The sequence below is a fragment of the Rattus norvegicus genome, chromosome 13 (assembly GCF_021556685.1).
Source record: "Rattus norvegicus strain SHRSP/BbbUtx chromosome 13, alternate assembly SHRSP_T2T, whole genome shotgun sequence".
Taxonomy (NCBI): domain Eukaryota; kingdom Metazoa; phylum Chordata; class Mammalia; order Rodentia; family Muridae; genus Rattus; species Rattus norvegicus.
Window position 1 is genome coordinate 47,285,402 of NC_141546.1, and position 25,667 is coordinate 47,311,068.

Genomic DNA, 25,667 nt, shown 5'->3' on the forward strand with positions numbered 1-25,667 from the left:
TTTGGAATCTAGGGAGGAAAAGGGATGAGGCTCTTCCCAGTAGCTTAACCCAGAAGAGAAAGAGGGACTTATAATAATAGATAGGGAATGAAAACTTGAAGCTTAAGGTGTATGAGCAATTGAGAGAGATGCTTTCAGATGGAGAGCTCTGGCTGAGAAGCAGCTAGAAGAAGAGATCTTGAAGGTAGGTGTGTGTGTGTGTGTGTGTGTGTGTGTGTGTGTGTGTGTGTGTTTGTGTGTGTGCGCGCACACATGTGCGCACGTGCATTCATGTGTATCTGTAAGTTCGAGGCTAGCCTTTTCTTTCTTCCTCCCTTTCTTTCTTTCTTTTTTGTTTTTTAGTATAGAATAGAGTTTATTCAGGGTGGCAGTGGGGGGGTGTTGATAGGGTAGTAGAGACAGAGAAAGGCAGAGAGAGTAGAGTAGAGGCAGGCCATGAGCAGGAAGAGAGAGAGGGGGGAGGGGAATAGGGAGAGGGGGGGCAGGGGTGAGAGGCCAGAGCAAGAACAAGAAGGCCAGAGCAAGCGAGGCCAGCCATTTCTACAAAGAGAGTTCCAGGACAGCCAGGGATACACAGAGAAACCCTGTCTCAAACAAACAAACAAACAAACAAACAAAGGATCCTCAAGAGTGGTTAGAATTGGGTTGGGGATTTTGCTCAGTGGTAGAGCGCTTGCCTAGGAAGCACAAGGCCCTGGGTTCGGTCCCCAGGTTAGAATTCAGTGGCAATCGCGTGTCTTTATGGTAAGGAGGGAGCTGACACTCAAGTTCTTCGACTAAACAAAACAACAATAAACAACCCACAGCAGTCTGCTTTGTGAGCAGTAACGGGAAGGGTTAGGCTGAGCAGTCTGTAGAGTGCTCAGGGAAGGCAGATTGTCACTGCCAGACACAGGAGGAGCAACATGTCCATGTGGTGGTGAAAAGCCAGAGGACACTGTCCACCCTCCGAGCTCTGTGGGCTCGCTCTCTGGTGTGACAGAGGAACAGGACGCAGCGGATGATACAGGGAAGTACCAGAAGCCTATGCAAGAGGTGGCAGTGAGGAGAGCCGGGGACTGCCAAACCCAATGGCCTGAGTTTGGTTCCCAGAACCCACATGGTGGAAGAAGGGAAGCACTAAGGACTGCATTCTCTAGCTTCCACACCCTCACCCTGGCATGCATGCCCCACCCCCAAAGTAAATAAATGTGAAAAAGACACCAGAAGAGTAAACTAAGAAATCTTTGATTTCCTCCCAAAAGAAGAGAAAAGAAAAAGAAACTACACAACAGCTAGTACGTTGAGACTCATGTTTGAGATCAGAGGATCCAAAGAATATAAATGGCCACGCCTTTGAGTTAGCAGGGAATCAAAGCTTCCTAGCCAGGGCTCCAGAGACCCGCTAGAGATATTTGTCCATTAGCGAGGACAGCTGTCTTGTTGACAGAGCTGTAAGGAGAGGCGCAGAGTTTGGCTAACTGCTGTCTTTGGCTCCCCAGGCGACTCGAACTTCCCGAAAAGCCATCGCCTTTGGTAAACGCGCACATTCCATGAAGCGGAACCCCAATGCACCTGTCACCAAGGCGGGCTGGCTCTTCAAGCAGGTAAGGCCACCCGGCCTTGTTGCCTACGATAACCACCGCTTTCTTCATGGCACTGCGAGTCTGGACCCACAGTAGCCCATGCACTCCTGGGTGTGTTTCCCTGTTGTCTCTGAATGTCTCCCAGTTGTATCAAGGCTCCTGAGAGACTGAAAAACCTTCCCAGACTGTGCTGCTCAGGGAGCAGAGGCAAGACACATCTCTGAGTTTGAGGCCAGCCTGGTCTACAGAGTTAGGACAGCCAGAGCTACACAGAGAGAGCTCTCACACTATCTGGAGAAAAGAAAAGGAAAAGAAAGAAGAAAAATAAAATCCTTCCCAAAGTTAATTAGTGTCAGATTCGGGGCTCCAAGATGAGGTGACTGATGGTAGCAACAATGACTGTGAAATACGCCACAGCACTAATCCCATCGGAGCAATACAGGGCACATTCTCTGCGCATCTCCTTGCTGGGTCGGGGTGGGGTGGCTCCAGTCCTGGGGGGAGGGGGGATCTACCAACCTTTCTCCTCTGCCCTTCTTCTCACTCACTCTGGGGACCTTCCCTTCCCCCGGGGGACACCCAGGGCAGCAAAACGACAGAGCTGGAACGTCACAGGCACCAATCTAATGTCACTTCCCAGCATCTGAGGTCTCAGGGGAGTTGGCCATCACGTGCTAGTGGTGGCGCTGCAGCCAGAGCCAGGATGTCCTTGTAACTAGCGCAGAGCTCTCCGACTGCGGCCGCCTCCCCTCCCACACACCCCCCCCCCCATGGCCTTCCCATCTGTCTGTCTGTGTGTCCTGCAGGCCAGCTCCGGGGTGAAGCAGTGGAATAAGCGTTGGTTTGTCCTGGTGGATCGCTGCCTCTTCTACTACAAAGGTGAGCTTGTCCCGGCGCTGCCAGGGTAGGGGAAGCCGGGGTCTCTTCTGTCTCATCCTGTCTTGCTGTCCGTCGTGTTCTGCTCTGGAAGGTGCTTGACTGGTGGGTCCCTCTAGGCAGGTTCCTAGAGGTAGGAGGCTGTAGCCCGGGTGGCCAGCCCGGTCCCAGGTGCATTCAGTTCCTAGCAACCAATACTTATCCTGGAGGTGTTAGTTCTGAGTTTCAACTGATGATACAGCAGGCGAACAGGGAAGACCCTGGATGGTGAGATTCCTGGGTGAGGGGAAAAGGAGGAGGAAGAAGAGGAGTCACTAGTTACTGCTCGTAAGTCACCTAATAGAGGCCCGTGTTGATGTCCCTCCTGGCCCAGCAGACTAGGCAAACTGCTCACAGAACATAAGAACGTTTATACCATTTTGCGTACTGTGAAGTCCGCAGCACCAAAAGCTGGGTAAACAAATAGCCCTGGCCTCTACCCTCTAGAAGTTATTCTCAAGTATACACAGCAACATGTGCCGACGGGAGCACAGAGGACCCAAGCAGGGCTAAGGGCAGTAATGGTGACGTCAGATCAGGCTGCTGCAATGGGAGGGGGTGGAGCACAGGTGATGTCTGAGTAAGAGAGCCTGTGTGCCTCGCTTATCCTCAGTGAGGAGGAGCTGGTTTCCCCCAGCCTCCTGGGAGCCATGTGGTGAATCATTAACCCTGATGAGCAGAAGTTGCGCTGCCACTGGCTGTCCAGCTCGCCCTCCTCTCTCCTGGAGCTGCTTGCTCTTCCTGAGTTGTTAGCTGAGCAGAGGCTATGAAGACAGGGACAGGGACAGCGGAAATGGCCAGAACTAAGGAATAAAAAAAATTTCCTAGACATGGACAAGACTCAGGGAGGAGTCAGAATCCCTGAAGAGAAGGGTGGGGCATACCAAAAGGTGGTCATGAGTGGCAGAGGGATGGTCTCCAGATACCCATAGTAATCGTTTTATTGTGGCTGGGTAATTGATAAAGAAGAGAGGTTCATTTTGGCCTTTGGGTCTGGAGGCGAGAGGTTTCAGATCTTGGCACCAGCATGTGCTTAGATGGGGGGCCTCTGTGCTGCTTTGGCACTTGCTGGAAAGTCGGAGGACAAGAGGGAGCCCGTGGCAAAACAGAACGGCCTCACTTTGCAGCGCTCTGCTCTGGGGGAGGAGCCCACTCTCAGATGGGCATGTCAACCGGGCACGTCTTTAATCCCAGTACTTGGGAAGCAGAGACAGGAGGATCTCTGTGAGTTAAGGCAAGCCTGGTGCCTGGGACAGTTGGGGATACATAGTGAGACCCGCCCCCTCCCCCCCCCCCCCCGGCACATAACTAAACAAAAAATATAGGCATACCTTCCCCTTACCGATCTCAGCACTATCATGTGGGAATCACTCTCAACGGGAGTGAGGGCTGGGACCAACTGGCCATATCAAACCATACCGCTTTCTGATTACTGATCCATACCCAGCCATCTGGATGTCCACTTCTGTTTTCCTGGAGACAGTCCTGGGGTTCGGAGTTCAATGCTAAGATTCTTTTCTCTGGTATACCCATTTCTTATGGCCCAAAGCACTGGGCAGAGAAGCCAAAAAAGCAGTCCTAAGTCTTATGAGTGTGACTTGAGCGGATGCCAAGGAGACTATAACCTACCTTGATTTCTTCTGTACGGATGACACTGGGATGGTTTTCAGGGGCTACTGCCTAGGAAACAAGCAGAAACACTGGGAAGATAGCAAGGGCTCACAGATGTCCCATAACTGTCTCAAAAAATATCCCCACACTTTCTGGTCCCCTGTCGACAGCTGGGACCCTGGCTGGGAAAGATTTCAGGACCCGAGATGAATCACGCAGTAACCTGATCTGGAGATGTGCAGCTACACTCTTGCAGCACCATGCTTTCCTGTGGACATTGGGTGGCCTCAATGGCATCCATAGCAGGAAAGGGCCTAGCAGGCCAATGGGGCCTAGCAGGACCTTAGAGTTACCCCCAAGTTAGGTACAGTGGATCACAGCTGCAAAGCCATCACCGGGGATTCCAAGGCAGGGGAGACATTAGCACAAGGCTGGCCTGGGCAACATGGTAACTTCAGGCCATACAGGAACAAAAACTCCCAAAGCATTACCCAAAGAAGCCACTGCTCGCCTCTCTGTGTGTTGCTGTTGAGATTTCCTTGCTTATCCACATAGGTAGACAGGATATGGGTAAAGGAAGCTGGCTTGGAGTTAGGCTTCCTGCATTTTAAGACTGACTCCACTTTTTATGGCTAAGGAACCTGGACCTGTCACTTAACCTGTCAGTTGACAAGAGGGGAATGGGAGAGGCTCTTCACGGGGCTTTTACGAGTGCTGGGTCTCGTAAGGCATTGAATGGGTCTTCCACGAAGTGAACAATTTGTCTGAAGAGCCAGAGAGGCCGCGGAATCTTTCGTTGATATTTATCGTAGTACGGTCGAAGAGCTCCTTGCCCTAAGTTCTGCATCAGGACCACCCTCTCGCATGCACGGGCACGGGCACGCATGCATGGGTGCGCATGTGTGTGTGAGAGCACACACCGCATGTACACGTGCACGCACACACCTTTGCACCCCTGTTTTGCCGGCAGATGAGAAGCAGGAGAGCGTCCTGGGCAGCATCCCCCTGTTGAGCTTCCGGGTGGCAGCCGTGCAGCCCTCAGACAACATCAGCCGCAAGCACACGTTTAAGGTTAGCTGGGCTTCCTCTTCCAGGCGGGAACAGGGAAGGCATCTGCTCTGCTAGAACTCGGGGCTGGAGCGGAGTAAAGTACATGACCCTTAGGACGCCCCTGTGTGGTGGCCCAGAAGGTAGTGACCCTTAGACTCATCAGAGAGGCAAAGTGAGGCCGTGCTGGGGCTCCTCCTTCTTCTCTTGGTGGCCCGGTGGGTGTATGACACAGGTGGGCCAATAAAGCCGTGTCTCTGTGGTGCCACAATTTCACCAGGGAAGAAAATTGTGAGCCTTTTGGACGGTTTGCCCAGCAGCCTGCCCCTCTTCAGAGCTGAGCTGTGGTGGGTGGAGTTCTGAGGTCTTTCTGAATAGGTTTCCTGTTTGTTTTGAGCGCAAGGGATATGGAGGTACCCTCCCTCCAGTCCAACTAATTCAATTTTTAATCTCGACAATTTTACAAGTTGTATTTTGTTTTAACCTTGAGTTATGAACTTTATGGAGATAGTATTACCCCCAAGTCCTGTGGAGTTGGGGATGGAACCCAGGACCTTGTGGATGCCGGGCAAGTATCCTGCCCAGAGATGCACCCCTGGCCACGCAGACTACAGTTCGAGAGAACATGTGCGCAGGAAAATGGGACTCTCCTCCTGTTCAGTGTCACTCCCTCAGAACCCCTGGGGGACCTACTCAGCAAAGCTGTGCCTGCAGCTGGCTTCTCCTAGGCCAGTGTTTTTCCACATTTAAAAATTCATGACCCATTTTAAAAAAACTATAAAAAATCCCATGCCCTTTGTGTTTCGTGGTGCACAGTACCCCAGGCTCTTTTTCAAAGTATGAAATAATAATATGGGTTCTGCATGCCTTAGAATAAAGCTCCCCCGCCCCCCGGTGAGAATTGTTATCCAAAACCCTGAAAACGTGACAACGCTCGCATTAAAAAGAACAGAAACTACAGGTCACGTCAAGTTGGTGCCTGAGCTTCCGAGGCTCTTTCTGCCCTTCGGATTCTGGTGGGAGAGGTGGGCACCACACTCAGGGCCTGCCAGGGGAAGAGGAGGGGACATATTTGGGTCCTAATTAGTTTCCATCCTCTCAGGGTGTGAATAGAAGGAACAAGGAATAAAACCCTGACTGGGGGAGCTGGGTTCTAGCTTGGAAAAGAGGAGCAGGCTGTTTAACCAACAAACAGCCCCGCTACACAGACACATTCACACCCACACACCATCCACAGCCTGTCTCGCCCTTCCTACCAGACCTGTCAGGGCCACACTCTCCAAACTGGAGCTGTGCCAGCTGCAGGCATCAGATAAATGCCCTAGACGGACTGACACACACCCTGCTCCGGAGCCTAGCGAGATCACTCCTGTGCCTACCTGACCCGCACACCCTCCTCTTCACCCCAAATTGTGCACTGCCTCTTTAAGGCCCCCACGTGATAGCTACGCTCAGTGGCCTACAAAGGGTTCTGACTGGGGCTATTCAGTGTCTCATCCCCAGGGAAGGGAGGGGAGCCGAGACAGACAGACATCGGGCTTGTCCTGTTGTGGCCACCGAGCACAAGTCTTGGATGGCGAATAATGAGGAGCGGGGAGCTGTCCCTGCCTGACCACGGCTGAATGCCTTAGCTTCTTCTGTCCGCACTCTCAAGTCTCCAGCTCCTTTCTTATTAGAAGCTGGTGCCCCTCCCTGAACTCCATCAATAGCCCTGTCTTTTCCCAGGCCCTCTGCCTTCTCCTGTCACAAGCATTTGGTCCTGGGGCTGTTTGCTCCTTGTTCCTTGTGGCACGTTTTGTCCCCAGTGTGACTAAGCCCTAGTGTAATGTCTATCTTCCTTGTCACTGCGCCCCTCCACCCCCACAAGCAAGCCGGGTACCCAGGTTACTCACGGAATGCTCATGCAATGAACAGATCCATTTGCTGATTCCTGCCTGCCCCACCACACATCACCAGCCTTGTCTCCGTCTCCCATGACACCGTACTAACCCCGTGTTCTTGTCCCAGAGGGCTTTCCTGGGCCCTGGGCACTGCTCTTCAGTCTCAAGTCCCAGCAGCCTCCATGCCCTCTTCTCAGCTCCCTTACTGTCCATCACAGCTCTCCTCAGCAGCTCGGCCTCCTGCTGGGCCCTCTGCTGAAGGGCAGTGTCCAGCCCAAGGGAGGAAGCCTGGGGTCCAGCCCCCCAAACTCCACACTGGGGAAGGGTGAAGGTGGAAATGAAAGAGGGACACAGTGAAGGGAGGCTCCTGAAGGTTGGTCCAGGAAACGCCGGAAGGGTGATGACATGATGTTCAGGAGAGCCCTGAATTTAGCCAGAGGGGTCTGTCCTTGTCCGTTTTCCTTCAACTCCCATCAGCCTATGGGTTAGCACCCAGGGTGCCAGGGTTGGAGTGAGACTCCTAATCACATCTGGAGCCCCCTGTTAGGCGATGTAAATTTTAATTACCTGTTTGTTTTGGGGATTTTTTGTTTTTGTTTTTGGGGGGTTTCTTGGAATTGAGGGTGTCAACAGAAGAGTATGCTGAGGTCCCAGAAGGAATCTGGCTAGTCCTGTGCCCCACCCCCCACCCCAAGGTGTTTCGCTTTGTTTTGTTTTGACCAGGCAGATCCCCTCCCCTATCACCCTTCAGTGGATGTATCATTTAAGCTGGAGCAAACTAGCAACTTATTTGCTAGGGGGAGAGCTAGAAATAACGCTGGGGCTCCTTGACTCACTGCCCACCACAGCCCAGATTTTCCCATAGCTGGTGCCCTCCGAGCGCCATCCCTTGTCAGGCTGAGCTGGGCGCCACTGAGTGCTGTCCTTCTGGGTGGTGACACGGACTAGAAAGGAACTACCCATACTACCCGTCTTGTGCTCCTCACTGTCTGGTCTGTCTCTTCCTCTGGTGTCGGTTGGCTTGTCTCTGCCTCTCCTTCTGGCCGCATGAGGACCCCCTCCTCTGGACAGGAGCTCTCTTCTGGGTTCCAGCCCGCTGTGCCTGCTCACAGCCGTCAACTAGGTAGTGTTCCGACTATTCGCTAGTGTGTGCCCTGCATGCTGTGGATAGGGCCTTGGTGTTTCCCCTGAGGAAGGGAGAGGGCCAGCTGCTCAATAGTGAAGCTGGGTTTGAATGCTTCTGTTTAGGGCACCAACTCCTCCAGCCCTGTGATAATTTTCTTATCACAAAGGTGGAATCAAAGGGGAGAGGGGGTGTGTGGTAATTGCCCATCCTGCTTACAGCCTCTTCAGGTGGGGGAGCTTGCTGGGCTTCTAGGTAGTATTCAGAGACCTCTCATGCCAGGTACGTGGGAGGCAGCTGCAATCCGCCCTCCGTCCTAGCTCCTTAGCTCCTCTGGGGAGAAGCTGGGTGCTGAGAGCAGCTTGACTGACTGCCCCTCCTGTGGGGGTGTTGGTGTCCTTTCCCTGCAGGTGACTGTTTACTGGGTAGATGAGGCTGGAGCCAGTTCCACGCACTGCCTCTCCCCACAGGCGGAGCACGCTGGAGTCCGCACCTACTTCTTCAGTGCTGAGAGCTCGGAGGAGCAGGAGGCCTGGATCCAGGCCATGGGCGAGGCTGCTCGAGTACAGATCCCTCCAGCCCAGAAGTCAGTGCCTCAGCCTGTGCGGCACGGGTGAGTCCTTGGTGTGGAAGTGAGGGAAGGAGAGAGAGAGAGAGAGAGAGAGAGAGAGAGAGAGAGAGAGAGAGAGAGAGATGTTCAAACATGTTCAACTTTATGTGTCGCTGGGCCCATCTTTAAAATTTCGCTGGGCCCATTCTGTGGATTTACTCTGGAGGGAGTGAGGACCACATCCCTCATCTAAGTGGGAGGTCCGGCCGGCAGGCTGCAGAGCCTGAAACTCACGTCCCCTGACCTGTTCCTCCTCCTCTTTGTGAGCTGGAGGAGCCAGCAGAGAGTTCCTGAAGCTCGGCTAGGAGCAGAAGGTGAGGGTCATGTACTAGCTGTCCCAGGCTGTTTGCGTTAAGAACTTTGGAGGGAAAAGGAATGAGGTTTGAATCACAGGTTAGTCACTTGGCCTTAGTGTGACCTCGGGCTGAGTGACTTAACCTTTCAGAACCTGATTTTTCACTTCTCAAATCTAGCAGTTGGATTCGTCCTGGGTGGGGACTGCAGATTGTGTGTAAAGAAAATACACACTGCCCACGGTCCCCATCACCCGCCGGCTCAGTGCCCACCTCTCCTTCCCCGTGTGCAGCCCTGAGTTAAGCAAATGGGGATCCAGAAGAAGGGGCCTCAGGTCTGGCCTGAGTGTGGTCTCTCTGTGTAGGCTTCAGGTCTCGCTGCGTTTAACCCTCCGCGTGTCATCCAGGAAGCCTGACAGGAAGCTCCGGAGAGAAGTCTCAAGGGCCCATCTCTGTGCATTGCTAGAACATTATTCACCCATTTCCCAGATTTGCTAGGAAGAAAACAGCGCTGGTCTGCATTTCTACTACTATGATAAAATGCTGACCAAAAGCAACTCCAGGGAAGTCAGGGCAGGAAACTCAAGACAGAAACCTGGAGGCAGGAACTGAAGCAGAGGCCATGGAGTAGTGCTGCTTACTGGCTTGCTCCCCGTGACTTGTTCAGCCTGCTTTCTTATACCATCCAGGACCACCAGTCCAGGAGTGACACTGCCCACAACAGGCTGGTCCTTCCCATATCATCAACCAGGAAAATGCTGAGCAAACATTTCTACACACCAGTGTTATGGAGGAATCTTTTTAGTCTAGATTCCCTCTTCTCAAATATCTCTAGCTTGCGTCAGGTTGACAAACAGTAGACAAACAAAAATAACCAGGACATAGATCCTACACCAGGCCTGGGAGCACATGGGAAGAAACCTGGCATGTTCCGGCCCTGTGGAGCCCACATTCTAACAGTTACCCCCAGACGGACTGTGCTTTGGAGCCAGGAACTTCGTGTTTACCTACTTAGAGTCAGCAACTTGCCCCCTTGCTGCCAACCACAGTGTATCTCATAGCAACCCTCATCCGCCCCCTCTGGGGTAATCTGTCCATTCTGCCAATGAAGAATCCCCAAGATGTGGGTTGGACCTGTAGCCAGTTGCTGTGGCTAAGTACAGTTACCATTGTGAACCTGGTGTACATGCCAGCCTAGTCTGGAGGACTGGTTTGGAGACAGATACCAGAGGAGACCAAAATAAGGAGAGGTTGGCTGCAGCCACAGCCAAGGGCTGGGCTCCGTATCATGGCGGAAGGGAGAGTGATTTGGGCGACAGGCCTGGGAGAGCAGAGGAAGTAGTGTCTCCCAGACGCTTGAGTCTATCTGAGCGTTGCCCAGAAATAAAGTAAGCCTGGGGTTTAGGAAGCAGAATCAGGTCACCCTGTCCTAGTGTCCTCACAAGCTCTGCCTCCTCTTCACTCACCCCTGCGCTCACCACTGCCCTACCCCACGCTGCTGGGCCAGTACCACTGACAGCCTCTGCCTCGGTCTCCTGCAGCCTCGAGAAGCCAGACTCAGAGAACATCCCACCCAGCAAACACCACCAGCAGTCGCCTCACAACAATCTCACCAAGCCAGAGCCCAAGACTCGAGGGGAGGGGGATGGCAGAGGCTGTGAGAAGGTGGAGCAAAGGCCCGAGAGGCCTGAAGTCAAAAAAGAGCCTCTGGTAAAAGCCAATGGCCTCCCGTCTGGACCTGAGACAGCCTCAGAGCCTGGCAGCCCTTACCCTGATGGCCCGAGAGTCCTAGGAGGTGGGGAGCAGCCTGCTCAGCCCAATGGCTGGCAGTATAGCTCCCCAAGCAGACCAGGGAGCACGGCTTTCCCACCTCATGACGGGGACACTGGGGGACACCGGCGGAGCTTTCCACCACGTACTGACCCTGACAAAATTGCCCAGAGAAAAAGCTCCATGAACCAGCTTCAGCAGTGGGTGAACCTGCGTCGAGGGGTTCCCCCACCCGAAGACCTTCGGAGGTGAGGTGGCCTGGGGGCGGTATGTTACAGCTAGGGCATGGGACTTAGGACACATGGCTTTATTGGGAACCTTCAGGAAGCTCCCTGTGTAGGAAAACTGATTCTCAGCTTGTCCAAATCCTTGCCTCTGACTGTCTGCCGCCTTCAAAAGAAAGGACAGATGTGGGCATGGTGGTACACTGTAGTACCCTCAGCACTTGGGAGGCAGAGGTGGGAAGATGCGGAGTTCTGAGGTCATCCTCTGCTGCAAAGTATCAGAGTTGGAGGATAGCCTGTGCTATATGAGACTTACCTGTCTCAGACCAAGAGAGACAGAGACAGAGACAAGAGAGGAGAGGCAGTGTGTGTACCCGGATGTCCAGTAGGCAGGAGTCGGGCAGCCCTAAAGCTGTTCTGGATAGACCCCCAACCCATGCTGCAGGTCCTGTGACATCTGAACCCAGTGTTTCTACTCACTGGGAGCCAAACGGCTCACACCGTTTTAAGGAGGCATGGCACCTTACGCTTCCCGTAGTTGTTCCTTCATGACCAGTTTGCCACACAGATAAATAATACGGATTTATCTGTCCACTGGCTTGATAGTGTTTGTCAGGGCAAATGAGCTCGGGTTGTAGGGACCCCTGGAGATTGTGGGTGCCACCTCAGGAGGGAGCCTGGAGCCTGGAGCAGCCTACCTTTCTAGACAGTTAATGCTTCATTTTTGAGGATGAGGTCCTTGGGCATTTATAAGTCCCAGGGGCCTCCTGGCTCTGTAGCATACCACCAGAAAGCCACTTTCAGCCTTGAGGGGCATGATACACTTGGGTACTTTTCTTCTACCTCCTGTTTCGGAAAGGACCCAGTAAATGCCTTCACACTAAGATGTAGATGGGGGAAAGGCCTAGAGCTGTCTTCTGGGATGTTTCATTTTATTTTTTTTTTAAGATTTATTTATTTATTTTGTGTATGTGGGTACATTGTCGCTGTCTTCAGACACCAGAAGAGGGCATCGGATCCCATGACAGACGGTTGTGAGCCACCATGTGGTTGCTGGGAACTGAACTCAGGACCTCTGGAAGAGCAGTCAGTCCTCTTAACCACTGAGCCATCTCTCCAGCCCAGATGTTTCATTTTAAAGAGACACAGGTTGAACTCTGAATGGTTCAGTCTTCAAGGATGGGACTTGTTCTCACCTCTAGGATAAGCCTAGATCCTGCCTGGGCTGTAGCTTCTTGTGCATGCTTACTGGATGCCCTGGGGCTCCAGTCACCTTTTCAAGCACGTACTATGAGCTGGAGGACTGTGGGCAGGGGTGACTGGAGTGCCCAGGTGGGTAGAGATATGTCCCTGTTGTCTACTTTCCTTATAATGGCCTCTCTCTCTCAGTCCTTCAAGGTTCTACCCTATGCCCCGCCGGGTCCCTGAGTATTACAGCCCCTACTCCTCCCAGTACCCTGACGATTACCAGTACTACCCACCAGGGGTACGGCCAGACAGTATCTGCTCCATGCCAGCCTACGATAGGATTAGTCCGCCCTGGGCCCTAGAGGATAAACGGCACTCCTTCCGAAATGGAGGTGGACCCACTTACCAGCTTCATGAGTGGAAGGAGTCTACCAGCTACGGACGGCAGGATGGCACCGTTTGGATCCCCAGCCCCTCCCGACAGCCGGTCTACTATGATGAGCTGGATGCTGCCTCTGGATCCCTGCGCCGCCTGTCCCTGCAGCCCCGTTCCCACTCTGTGCCCCGCTCACCCAGCCAGGGCTCCTATAGTCGTGCCCGCATCTACTCCCCCGTGCGCTCACCCAGTGCCCGTTTCGATCGGCTGCCACCCCGCAGTGAGGACATCTATGCAGATCCTGCAGCCTATGTGATGAGGAGATCCATCAGCTCCCCTAAGGTGAGCCACCATTCTACCCCTCCCCACCTGAGGCCTTGAGGCCATCTGCTGAGAAGACCTGGAGATGCCAGGTTATCTGGGATATGGCCTGCCAGGCCGGGAATCTGCTTAGGGGAGCCTGGCCTATGGTACCATCCCTAAGAGGTTGCCTTGGGGTTGTTCTGAGCTCTAAGCAGGAATCATGTTCTTTGTGCCCGTTCCCAGGTTGTTCTGAAAATTGTGCTGTGTCTAAGAGGACAGAGAAGGCTGGTCTTCCAAGCTTGAGGACTCAGATTGTTGTGAATGGGCTTGCTATGCATTTCAGTTTGAACTCTGCTCTGGGACAGAATACAGACACCCTTAACCTTGAACTTTATAGTTGGTGGGAAGTCCACATCCCAGCCATATTCTCTCACCTCTGCAATCCCCTTTCTCTTCCAGTATGATTACCTGGGAGACAGGCGGCCAGTCCCTGCAGGACTGTTCCCCTACAACTACCCACCATCCCCCACGGTCCACGATAAGATGGTACGTCCTCTCCTCCCTTCCACTCCACCTCAGGACCCAGTCTCCTGCATCCACCCAAGGTGGAGCTGAGCTGGAGCGGGTGCCAGGGATGCTCTGGGCCCAGTGCCTGGCCCACGTATTTTTAGAAGTCTCTGGTTATGTCCTCCTTTCCCACAAGGCCTCAAGGGCCCCAGGACAGGGTTTGGGGCCACTTGCCCCTTCTCTGTGGCACAGAGCAAACAGTGTGTGCTCTCCTGCCCCTCAGTCCCTCAGGCCCTCAGAGCAGCACTTCTCACCAGCACACAAGAGGAGGGGCCAGGGCTACTAGGAGCATGAGCTGGATGCAGTCAGCCCAGGACTCCCAGGCTACAGCACGAGGACTTTCCCCCTTGGGGGTACCTCAGGCTGGCCTTTGTTAGGATTCCACCCGTGGGGAAAGAGACAGGGTTCTGGTTGAGGAAGACAGGGTGTACCACACTGTGCCTCTCCCCTTTCTGCTGTTGCTACATACTTCTGGAATGTGTTCCTCTGAGAAGTGGGTTGGGGACTAAAGAACCTCTGTCCCATACCCGGCAAGGGAGGCCAGGGTGGAGGAGCTGGGTGGATATGAGGGTAGCCACTCTCCATACCGATTCTCACTGTACTGTTCAGACGCCAAGGCCTTGATCCACGGCAGATGTGCCTTTCCAGAAATAGCCCATTTTCCTAGAATAATTGGAAACACTTCTCATCAGATTCGAGGGGTGGGGCAGAGGTAACAGAGCCGGGAGAGAATGTCCCTCCTCCTCTCTCCACCCGCCTGAGGTCTTGTCCCCTTCTACCTAAGAACCACTTAGAGGACATGACAGAGATTTTTTTGTCCATGCCTAGCTAACTCTTAACTACTCTGCTTCTTCTTTTTATCATTTTCTTTTGTGTGTTCCTGTTTGTTGTGTTGCTGGTTGGCCCTTTGGCCTCGGGCTCCGGGTAGGATGAACTTTTAGATCTTCAGTTGCAAAGAAACCTAGAGTATTTGGACCAGCAGGTACGCAGAGCTGGTGCCCCTCGCCATCCATACCCCTGTCCTGTCTCCTCCTCCTCCTCCTCCTCCTCCTCCTCCTCCTCCCCCTTCCCCTCCCCTTCCCCTCCTCCTCCTCCTCCCCCTCCCCCTCCTCCTCCCCCTCCCCTTCCCCTTCCTCCCCCTCCCCTCCCCTTCCCCTCCTCCCCCTCCCCCTTCCCCCTCCTCCTCCTCTTCCTCCTCCTCCCCTCCCCCTTCCCCTCCTCCCCCTCCCTCTTCCCCCCCCTCCTCCTCCTCTTCCTCCTCCTCCTCTTCCTCCTCCTCTTCCTCCTCTTCCTCCTCCTCCTCCTCCTCTTCTTCCTCCTCCTCCTCCTCCTCCTCCTCCTCTTCCTCCTCCTCTTCCTCCTCCTCCTCCTCCCCCTCCTCCTCCCCCTCCTCCTCCTCCTCCCTGTCCCTAACATCCTCCAGCCATTTGGCAACCTTTGTTGATGTCACCAGGAACCAACAAAGTGGCTCGCCTTTTTGTTTGCTCCCTCATCTCCTTTCCCTCCGAATCCCTCTTGGGCAGCCGGGGTTGTCCTCCGGAAAGCAGTGTGTAGATGGGGATGTGATTAATTAACCACTGTCTACATTCTTCAGCATTCAGCCCACGCAGAGCGGCCCTCAGAGGCAGGTGGGAAGAGAGTAGAGACAAGAGTCGGGCCTGAGATGTCAGGGGTTTGGTTAAGCCTACATCTGGGAACTCTTATCCTGTTCTACTGGTCATCGATAAGCTCTCTAGTTATAAACAGGTTTGTCCTAGAAAATGGTTTGGAAAATGTTATCAATTCCACAAACTTGTCAGCTCCTCGACAAAGCTCCTCTGCGTACACAGCTCAAGGTCCTGAGAGTTCAGTTTGGTTGTCGGAGGCACAGGAACGGCAACTCCGTTTGGCTGACAAGCAAACTGGCCAGGCAATAAATACCCCCGCGAGGCACACGTTGCTGGCTGCCTGGTGCCTACCCCGGGCTTTTTCCCTTTGCTCCTTTGCCTTTTAACTCCAAAGAGGGCCATCTAGAAACACTTGGTGTAGACAGGTTGCCAGGGAGCCCATACACTAGTAGTAGATCCGTGCTACAAACCACAGGGAAGCTAGAAGTCCACATCGTTGTCCTGGGAAGGCAGCCCGCAGCGGTAGAGATGATCACAGTGATTAAGAATAACTAAGGTGGTCACGCATGCTTTTAATCTCAAACTCAGAAGGCAGAGGCAGCTGGATCTCTGTACATTCAAAGCCAGCCTGACACACATAATGAGTTTCAGGCCAAGGAAAGTTATTTGGTGAAATGTCCCGTCTCAACAATAGTAGTAGTAGTAGTAATAACAATAATAATGACAATTATAACAGCAGCCACCATAATTGGTGTTTCCTCCATGACTGAGACTGAATAGAGTAGATCACAGGTTTTTTTTTTTTTTAGTTTTTGTAATAATTCTACAAGATGGGAACTACGATGATTCTATTTTATAGACAGGGAAATGGATCACAGAGAGATTTTAAAAACACGCTGCAGACACAGTCGGTGAGTAGCAGAGCTTTGGTTTTAACCCAGCTTGTAGCTGGGAGTCTGAGAGGAGACAAGGCCAGGATCAGATCCCGTCAGGACAAGTTCATACTCGTAAATCTCCAGGCACAAGCGTCACCTTGAAATGACTATATTCACTGCCATGACTCTGTTCTTCCAGTAGCAGTCATGTGACCTGGGCCTCCTATGGCCTCCCTGTTATGGTGAGATCATCTTTGTAAAAGGCCTTGGGCGCAGTGGGAAGCACCACCGATTGTCAGAGTTTAGTCAGCAGGGCCAGCTCCCGGGCCCTCAAGGACCTTGCATTCTTGTTCCAAAAGTAGTGTATTTATTATATTCATGCCATAAGCATTCTGGGCCATGTGGGGGTGAGTCCCAGGATGCCCTCGCCCAAGCGTGGCTGGAAGAGCTGCATCCTCCCAGAGAGAAGCAAGACCTACATTGCCTTGAAGTGGGGGAGAACTCAGAGTGCCACCACCGGTCTCCCAAGCAGACTCTCCTCCCTGCAGCTCTGTCCTGGCTTTGCCCTGCCCACAATGGCTGACTATGCAATCATTTAACACAGAGTGGCTTTTGCCCTTCCAGAGGGGATGGACTGCAAGAGTCTTCAGAACTCATCTCTGGATTACCTTCCTGCCTATAGGGTATATAGGCAATCCTGTATAGGGTAATAGTCTTATAGGCAATCCTGGATGATGAGGGGCCCGACACACCCGGGTGGAGCCATGCTCCCCTGGCTCTCTGTTTTCAGACATAGCAGAGTAGTGAGAGAATCAGATTGGAAAGCAAGCGGGAACTCTCTGTGGGGCACTGTTACAGCAAACCTCTTAGGGGAAAGAAACGAGGTCAGTGGGCACCCAGAAGAGCCTGGTCTCCTTTGTCCACGATGTGCTCACAAGCATGTGCACCCAGACATGCGCACACACAGCCTCTTTGAATAGATGGGGACTGGATTGACTTCAGATCTTTAGACTAAATAAGGAGGCTGGCCTGTTGGTATTGTAACTCTTACACTCACCCTCACACTGTAAGAACTCTTGAAGCCTTGACAACCAAGGAAGAACCCTAACTGGGCTTACAGGAGTAGAGAAATCGGGTATTGGAAGGCCTTTGAAAACTCTATATATCTGGGGCTGGAAAGATGAGCATTGGGTGCTCTTCCAGAGGACCCAGATCTGGTTACCAGCACCCATGTGTCAGCTCACGAACCACCTAGAACTGCAGTTCCAGGGGATCCAATGCCCTCTCCTGCCCTCTGTGGGCGCACAGTACACAGACACGCATGCAGGCAAAATGCACATACAAAGTTAAAAAAAATAAAGTTTTTAAAACTAGAATACTGTAGATTGCGAACGGGGCCACAGGTTGCCTTGCTCTGGGCACAACGTGGCAGAAACGAGGCTTTCTGAGGTGTTGCCTCAGAAGGGCAAGAGGAAGAAAAGGCTAGGGTGACTGTGGATGAAATCCTGACCCCCAGATGATCATCCCTAATGCGGCTCTACCGTTTGCTCAGTTACTTTCTGTCCCCAAGGCTTCCCCTGTACACATCCCTTCTGTCTTCTCCCACCATCTGCTGTGGACCACACAGTTAAAGGGACACAGCCAAGGACACTCCCTGATAGTTTCATTTTCTATTCTCTCCCAATGGAACCCGTGGACGAGTGAAGGCATATCTGATTGGTTTGGATGGCCTTCCCTCCCTCCCTTCCTCTCCCCCCCTGCTTCCCTGCCTAACTCTTTCAGTATATCCCCTTCCACATTCCCAGTGATCCTTGAAATTAAAAGATGACGTGGCGAGAGAGCAGTGTCCCGACACCTGGTGTCCCTTTAACATGGCTCGCTTGTCTTGGCCTCCCTGTTTGCTTCCCAGTGCCATCCTTGATCCTCATGGATGTTGCCAGCCCAGCTCTGGAGGATGTTTAGTAGTCTTTCAGGAGGCTCGGGGGTGGGGGAGGGTGCCACGCAGAGTAGGTCCCAGGTTTGTCTTTTTTTTTTTTTTTTTTTTTTTTAGCTCAGTTTAGTGTCAGTTTGAGGAGACTGGTTTTCCCACCGTGTGGTCTTCATCCAAAGAAGCGTGAGAAACTGAAAGGGGGTGGGGGAGACGGCTTGGTCCAGTGTGGCTGGGCACCTGGGACAGAGTCCCTGGGCCTTGCAAGGTCACTTCCATGCTATCAGTGAGGGCCCAGTGGCCCCCCGGGTGACACTGCCGTGACATTTGCATGAGGGCGTCAGTACTGGTCCAGAAACAGTTCACAGGGTGAAAAGTGTGGAGGCTGAGGACAGGACGCCGGAGGCCCCCAAAGCAGCTGCCCCTCCCCTGTTTCCTGCAGAGAACCACAGGGGGGTGTGGGGAGACAGCCATAGCCAGGGCTGAGTGAATCGTCCATTCCTTCCTCCGCTGCAGATGAGCGAGAGCGAGACTCTCATCAGCATGGTGAACCGAATGGTGGAGAACTCCTCCCCCAGGGCCCACCTCTTCATGCAAGTAAGGCCTCTGCCTGCCAGCATGGTCCCTGTCAGTGCCATCTCAGTTGCTTGTGCATGGTCGGGCCACCCCATGTGGGATGAGGCCCGCTTCACCCAGTCCATTCACCTGCCAGGCCTCATCTCCCCTGAAACAGATTCTCCCCAGCTCCACCATGCCGCCTCCATTCTTCATGTTCGTAGACAAACCCAAGGTGCATTTCCCGAGCCATCAAACATCGGACAGTGACATCTCATGCATGTTGAGGATTACAAACCTGCTTGTGAATGCCCAGGACACCCAGTTTCCCATGTTCTCCACAGATATCACTGGGGGCTGGGGCATGAGGGGAGGATGTCAAGGGTTCAAACACGTTGCAGGGACGGCTGCACTGTCAAGGCAAGGCGGCACTAACTGTCCCCACCCCTGCCCCACCATGTCTTTGGAACCTTGCCAGTCCTGGCTTAGTGTGGGTGCAGCGATTGGTGTGTTCAGTGTACGGGGACAGCGGTTCTCCAGGTTTCTGATGCTCTTTCCGGCCAAGTTGTCATGTCCTGTCTCTACAAACTGCCTGGGGATCACTGGCATTCTCAAGATTGTTACCATTGAGAGGGCTCTGCCTTCCAGCAGGCCTCTATCAGGGGACAGGGGACATGTGGTCAACCTCTCCTGAATCAGCCACGGACGATCAGAATGAAATCTAGACTGCCGCCATCACAGCCTTCCCCCCTGCCAGAGGACTTAGAATTATCTTGAGTCCCTGGTACAGAAGCGTCAGGCGTAACTGGGCAGCGGTCTCTGGCAGAAAGGAAGCAGGATTGTGACACCGGCTCTGCCACTCGCCCAGCCTGCCCCTACTGCAGTAACCGACCTCGTGTTCCTGCAGGTCCCTGCGTACCCAGAGGTGTTCCGGGATGGCCTCCACACCTTCAAGCTAAATGAGCAAGACACGGATGTAAGGGCAGCTCTCCCTGCTCCCTCTGACTCGACGTGCTCCTCACGTTGTCTTCCTCATCCTTGCTTTCCCCTGTGGGGCTTTTCCTCCATCCCCCTCCATCTCCCGGTGGCGTTTCATCCATTTGACTCACATCCTCTCATCAGGACCACAAACACAGTGTTCCACCTGCTTCTTCCTCCACCTGCCTCCTCCTCCTCCTCCTCCTCCTCCTCCTCCTCCTCCTCCGGCTTCTCCTTTTGGACTTGGCCCTACCTCGCCCTCCCTTCTCACTCCGCCTCATGCTTCTATACTGAGCTGTGGGCCCCTAACTGTGGCAGTGGGATTGGCTTTGGGCAAAGACTTAGGCTCTGTTAGATGCTAAATCAGTCAGTCAGTTCTGTGCCCAGCCTGCGACAGACAATGCAAACTGCTAGAGAGAATATGGTCTGTGTCTGCCGACAGGAGCACCAAACAGTGGGATACTCCAGGTGGCATCTGATGGTCATATCAGATTCATTCACGGAATAGGACCAATGAGTGGGTCAAGGACAAAATACGTAGCCAAAGAGAAAGGCCTTGAACTGAGAAGCCTCAAAGGGCAAGATTCGGCCCAGGAGAAAGAATACGGAGGAGGAGACATGAGTTAGAGATGAGGATGTGGAAAACTCTCCAGAAGAGAGCAGGCTCCGCCTGGGGCCTCCTCATCACCACTGATCCTGCTTCGACAGTGGATCCATGCCTGAAAGGCCTGGGAGGGGGGTCTCTCCAGGCAGGGACCAAAGCTAAGAGGGCTCACATCAGCCATCCTGAGACCTTAGAGAGGACCTCCTAATGCTGCATCCCTTTAATACAGCTCCTCATATTATGGCGACCCCTGACCATAAAGTTATTTCATGGGTACTTCATAACTACAGTTTTGCCTGTGATGAATTGTAATGTAAATATCCGATATATAGGGTATCTGATATGTGACCCCTGTGTGGGTCTCTACCCACAGGTTGAGAACTGTTGCCTTAGAAAAAGGGAACTCGGAGTCTCAGGATAAGAGAGATTGGGGTGCCCTGTGGGGCTGAGGGGGGGTAGTTCACATTACATTGCTTATTTTAAGACTGCTTGTTCCTAAACCATGCCTGCCCCCAACCCCAGCTGAGGAGGTGAGGCCACACTGTCTTCTCCGTCCTCTGGGCACTGTACCCCCACAGTAGGATAGGAATGCGCTTGACTTCCCCACCCCTGCTCACATCTCATTTCCTAAGATGAGAGACCCACCATGCTCTTTCCCAGAGCCTCCAAGGTGACGGTGAAGGCCCAGGTTCCTTGGCTGGGGAAAGTGGCGGTATCCAGAGGCCAGGCCCTGCCAACCCAATTCCCGTTAAACCACATCCTTCATCTTCTTCTCTCTCCCCTCTGGGCCCCCAGAAGCTGCTGGGTAAGCTGTGCGAGCAGAACAAGGTAGTGAGGGAGCAGGAGCGGCTGGTGCAGCAGCTACGGGCGGAGAAGGTGAGCATCTGGGGTATTTATGGGTGGGACTGGTGTGGACGTGGTGTGCAACCCTGTCCCTGTCCTTACAAAGCTGGTGCATCTTTGTCTTCCTCAGACTTCTTGTCTCTAGGGAAAGTAGCCAGTATGGGGATAACCTCTGCTAAGTTGTCTGATTGAACTGCCAGGGACTCGGGCATCTGCTGTTAAAGACCCTAGAGACGGTCACCAGGGAAGCTCACAGCCTCTCCCATCTTTTTTTAGGAGAGCCTAGAAAGTGCCTTGATGGGAACCCACCAGGAGCTGGAGATGTTCGGAAGCCAGCCGGCCTACCCAGAGAAGCTGCTGCACAAAAAGGAGTCTCTTCAGAACCAGCTCATCAACATCCGGGTGGAGCTGTCGCAGGCGACCACGGTAATCGGGGAGCAGGGGCTGTGGCTGTTGACCTCCCCTTCATACTGCTCTGACCTGGATATCTCCCAAGACAGCAGAGGCAGAGTTCTGCAAGGGCGCTCCTACTGCAGAAGGCATGCGCGGATGGCTAGTTTACCCACCTGTTCATTCTACGGGGCCTCCAGTCAGAGAGCGAGGAGGTCATCACCCACAGGCTGCATCTGATTCCTTTGGGGCAGTGGGTAGCAGAGGGTTACTGAATTCTTTGGCTGGTCTAACCCATCTGTTGCCCACTTTGCCCTCTGCCTTGTAGAAGTAGGCTCTGGCTGGCTAGCTGATGCCAGCAGGGGAACTAAGGCAGATGCTCCATTCAACACAGCTTGTTTTGAGTAACAGTAGCTCAGGAAAGCACAGCCCGGAAGAGAAGGATGATCTCTACAGGAAGGGAAGAAGCACTGTCTCCTGGGCTCTATCCCTTTATTCCCTGACCTGTGTGGACCAGGAGGGTACTATGGAGAACCTTTGGCCTCAACGGACTCAGCTTTTCCTTCATTGTGCCATGGGACGTGCCCTGGCCCTTTTAGGAAGGAGGGTTGTTGGTAGCCTCCCCAGAATACTTCAGCCTTCTTGCCAGACTTCGGACCCCAGGGATCCCCAGACCCCTTTGCAGCGGTAGAAGCGAGAACTTGATGAAGGGTCTTCCTCTGTATATTAGTTCTCACCACACTGCTTTGACAGAATGCTAGACAAATGAAACACCAAGGAGGAAGGGTTTGCTTGACTCACAGTTTAAAGGAATACAGCCCATCACTGTAGGGAAGGTGTGATGGGCAGGAGTGCCCGGCACCTGGTCACCGGCATCTACATTCAGGAAGCGGGGACTGTGGTACTCACCTCACCAGGCCCTTTCTATTCAGTCCTGCACCCAAGCCTGTGTGATGGTGCCACCACACCTTCCCTCCTCAGTTTGCCCTTCTCAGGAGCACCTTCATAGACACACCCAGAGGTCACGTGACTGGATGAACCCTCACCTCTAACCCTTTCCCCTGCAGGCACTGACCAACAGTACAGTGGTGTATGAGAACCTCGAGTCCGAGGTCTCTGCCCTACATGACGACCTCTGGGAACAGCTCAATTTGGATATCCAGGTGAAAGGGGGCCCCAAACGGGTGTGTGGGGAGGGGGCAAGATAGGCTCTGTATCTTCTCTAGCCTATGTGGCAAAAGAGAACAAAGCCAGCTGCCTTTCTTGATATAGCCATTTCAATATAAGATAAGGATCTGGTCTTGAGACAGACAGACAGACACACACACACAGAGACAGAAACAGAGGCAGACAGGCAGACAGAGATAGACAGAAAGACAGACAGAGACACAGAGAAGGACAGAGAAAGAGAAGAGAGAGAAGAGACAAAGATAGTCAGAGACACGGAGAGGTGAAGCGAGGGGAGAGAAGAAAATTGAAAACACCGTAAGAATGTTCTTCTCAGCTCACAGGGCATGGAGCTAATGAGGCAGGAGACCTAGGTCAGAAGCAGGATATTCTATTGCTGAAAGGATTTAAAAACAGATACATGGATATAAATACCTCTCCAGTCACTGGAGAAGCTGGCAGGACAGGGGCCATCCATGCAGTTTTAGAAGCAGCAAGGCTTCCTTTCTGGGCATAGCTACCAAGCAGGAGGTTTGAAGGAGGATGGATATTGGAGACTTCTATTCCATTTTATTTTTCCCTTTTCTTTTCTCTGACTGAGCCCTGCCTCTTCTCCAGCTGGTTTTGCAAACTTGTTCCTCAGATGTGGTTAGCACCCTGATAACAAAATTCACCTCCCCTGCCTCAGGCTGGGAAAGGTGGTGAGGACCGAGATACTAGTACATGCCGTGGGCCAGCTGTACATTGAATGTGCACATTGTAGGAGGGATGACGGCCATGGGCAAGCGCACCAGCTTCTGAGTCAAAAAGACCCATCCTTAGATGCTGGCTGTGCAGCTCAGTGGGTAGCCTGGGAACAGTCTCTTCTCTCAGAGGCAGGAACCACTGCCTCTCATAGCTTGGTGAGGAGTTCTGTAGCCGAGATGGCCTTAGTACACACAGAGGATTCTGGGTGACACCTGGCACTAAGACACACAGAATAAGTGGTTGCTGTTAAATTTCAGAATGTGAGTGAGCTGTAATAGAGTGTAGCTCATGTCTAGGCTGATGGAATGTGAAAATTTAAAAAAAAAAAAAAGGCACTGGAAATCTTGCCCCAAGAAGAACAGAACAGAACATATCTTCTGATGCCCCAGGAGGGCTCAGTAGGGGCTCCCCCTTCTTGTTTCTGGAGCCTTTATTTTTCTGTGGACATATTTTATATTAAAGAGACTTCCCATAAGAAAGGTATCTACCCTGGGGGCATATGTGCAGGAGGGAGCGTGGGGTTCCAAAGCCTCCTGAGCAGGAGGACCAGGCTTAGGGCAGGGCTGGCCCATCCTTGATCCACTCTGCGGCTGTTTCAGAATGAGGTGCTCAGTCGTCAAATCCAGAAGGAGATCTGGAGGATCCAGGACGTGATGGAAGGGCTGAGGAAGAATAACCCCTCTCGGGGCACCGACACAGCCAAGCACAGAGGTAGGCCCTCCAGCAACCCAGCCAATTCACACTAAAGGAGCCACGGGTGACCTTGAGCCCAGGTCTTCAGGCTGGCTCTCTTTGACACAACAGAGGCTGGAGTATCAACTCTGCCTTCTTCACGGCCTAGGGCCCCTCTTAGCAGCCAACTTATGACCCTAATCCATGGAGGGGCCCCCTCTCCTTCCTCCACCCCTCGCATCTGTGTGTATGCCAAGCCGTTCCTTCCTCGACTCTCTACCCCTCTCTTCTGTTTCCCCAGGAGGACTTGGACCCTCAGCCACCTACAGCTCCAACAGCCCAGCCAGCCCTCTCAGCTCTGCCAGCCTTACCAGTCCCCTGAGCCCCTTTTCAATGGTGTCTGGCTCTCAGGGCTCTCCCACTAAGCTAGGGTCCAGTGAGGTAAGCTGGGGCAACAGTACGAGAAAGATGGGGGACGAGAGGGCCAGGTCTTGTTCACCCGAAAGGACACGCAGTCTGCTAGCTCTCCCCCCAGCGGCCCCACCCTAGCGTTTGGCTCACGGTATCTACACACCATTCTCACACTGGTTTTCCCTCGGGGCTTCCCCTGCACCCATCCCATCTCCGCCTGTCCTCTTTAGCTGCCCCACAAGGAAGTCTTCCTGAACCCCAACACGGTTAGCAAAGATCCCCTGTACTTAACAGGAATTTAAACCAGGGTGTCCCAAGGTGAGGGGGTTGAAGTTCAGTGTGGGGAGCTGTTTGCTAGTCAGTCAGTGAGCGCTCACAGGATGGAATGAAGCTCTTAAAAGGGTGCGCAGGGCCCTTTGTTCAGAGAGGCAGCATCTAACAAGGACCAATGAGTCACATGGTTCAGACTCTGGCACTCCAAAGGAAGACAGGGCAGAACTTAATGGGGCCATAGTGCATCTGGATAGTGCGAGGCCAAATAGAGCGCAGGCAAGAGAGACGGAAGCAAAGACACACTAGGGGAGTCCTAACCTGCTGGGGACACATGAGGGAGCTTTGGAATACTGGGGAGCGGCATGGAAGGGTGGGCAGGAGGGACTCCATGAGGAGGGCCTACAGGCCAGGCAGACTACTACCAGTGGGTGTGAGATCTGTCAGGCCAGGGTTAGGGTGCAGTGTCCAATCCTGGGGCACATTTCACTGGATAAGACTATCTGGCTCCTGCTAACTCTCTCTTCTGCTCTCACAGTGGCTGCTCTTCCTCCTAATGCTCTGGCTTCTCTCTGCCTCAGGAACCTGGCCCACCTCGGCCACCCCTCCCCAAAGCCTACGTCCCCCTGGACTCTCCTCCCACCGTCCCTCCACTCCCTAATGAGAGCCGCTTCTGGCCGTACCCCAACTCCCCTTCCTGGCATCGCAGTGGCGAGGCAGCCAAGGGTCAGGTACCCAGCATCCTTGGGTTTTGGAGGGTGGGAAGGTGCAGTATAGGACAAAGACCCAAGCAAGGGATAGGGTAGAGCAGTGGGGTTGTTTTCCCAGGCATTTCCACAGACTTCTATTCCTTCTCGGCCCTGGGAGAGCAGTCTCACCGACAGCTGCTCTTTTGTTTTCTGGGGACAGTGGGAAAGTGAATTACGAGCCCATCCAACCCTGGCTCATGAGCATCAGACGGCTGTGGGTTCAGACCCCCTAGTAACATGATTAAACCAAAAGAGATGGATGACACCCTCCCCAGTCCCTGCCGCCCCTTGTCCACCTCAGACTCCAGGTCTCTCCTGTTCTTGTTCTGCCTCTGGCTTGACCTCACTGGGTCTCCTGGGCCTTAGTACAAGGCCTGTGTCTGTCTGGCTTCTCACCTGG

The 25,667-nt window shown here is 53.3% G+C and overlaps 1 protein-coding gene across 50 annotated transcripts in view; it reads left to right on the plus strand.

The window, feature by feature from the left end:
• The window catches only part of Plekha6 (pleckstrin homology domain containing A6), a 140,263-nt gene that overhangs the window by 98,417 nt on the left and 16,179 nt on the right, over positions 1–25,667 (plus strand). For 8 of the 50 annotated variants that reach the window (XR_015635272.1, XM_087581169.1, XM_087581186.1 and 5 more), the window contains 16 exons: positions 1,482–1,586; positions 2,372–2,444; positions 5,062–5,162; positions 8,552–8,754; positions 10,586–11,062; positions 12,428–12,944; positions 13,365–13,451; positions 14,401–14,454; positions 18,398–18,478; positions 19,344–19,412; positions 20,814–20,894; positions 21,138–21,287; positions 22,319–22,414; positions 23,765–23,876; positions 24,139–24,278; positions 25,100–25,249. Coding sequence is in view for 49 of the 50 variants with exons in the window: in XM_087581169.1 (XP_087437295.1) it covers positions 1,482–1,586; positions 2,372–2,444; positions 5,062–5,162; positions 8,552–8,754; positions 10,586–11,062; positions 12,428–12,944; positions 13,365–13,451; positions 14,401–14,454; positions 18,398–18,478; positions 19,344–19,412; positions 20,814–20,894; positions 21,138–21,287; positions 22,319–22,414; positions 23,765–23,876; positions 24,139–24,278; positions 25,100–25,249 (2,496 nt within the window). In the remaining variant the exon portion in view is untranslated. 50 annotated transcript variants of the gene reach the window in all.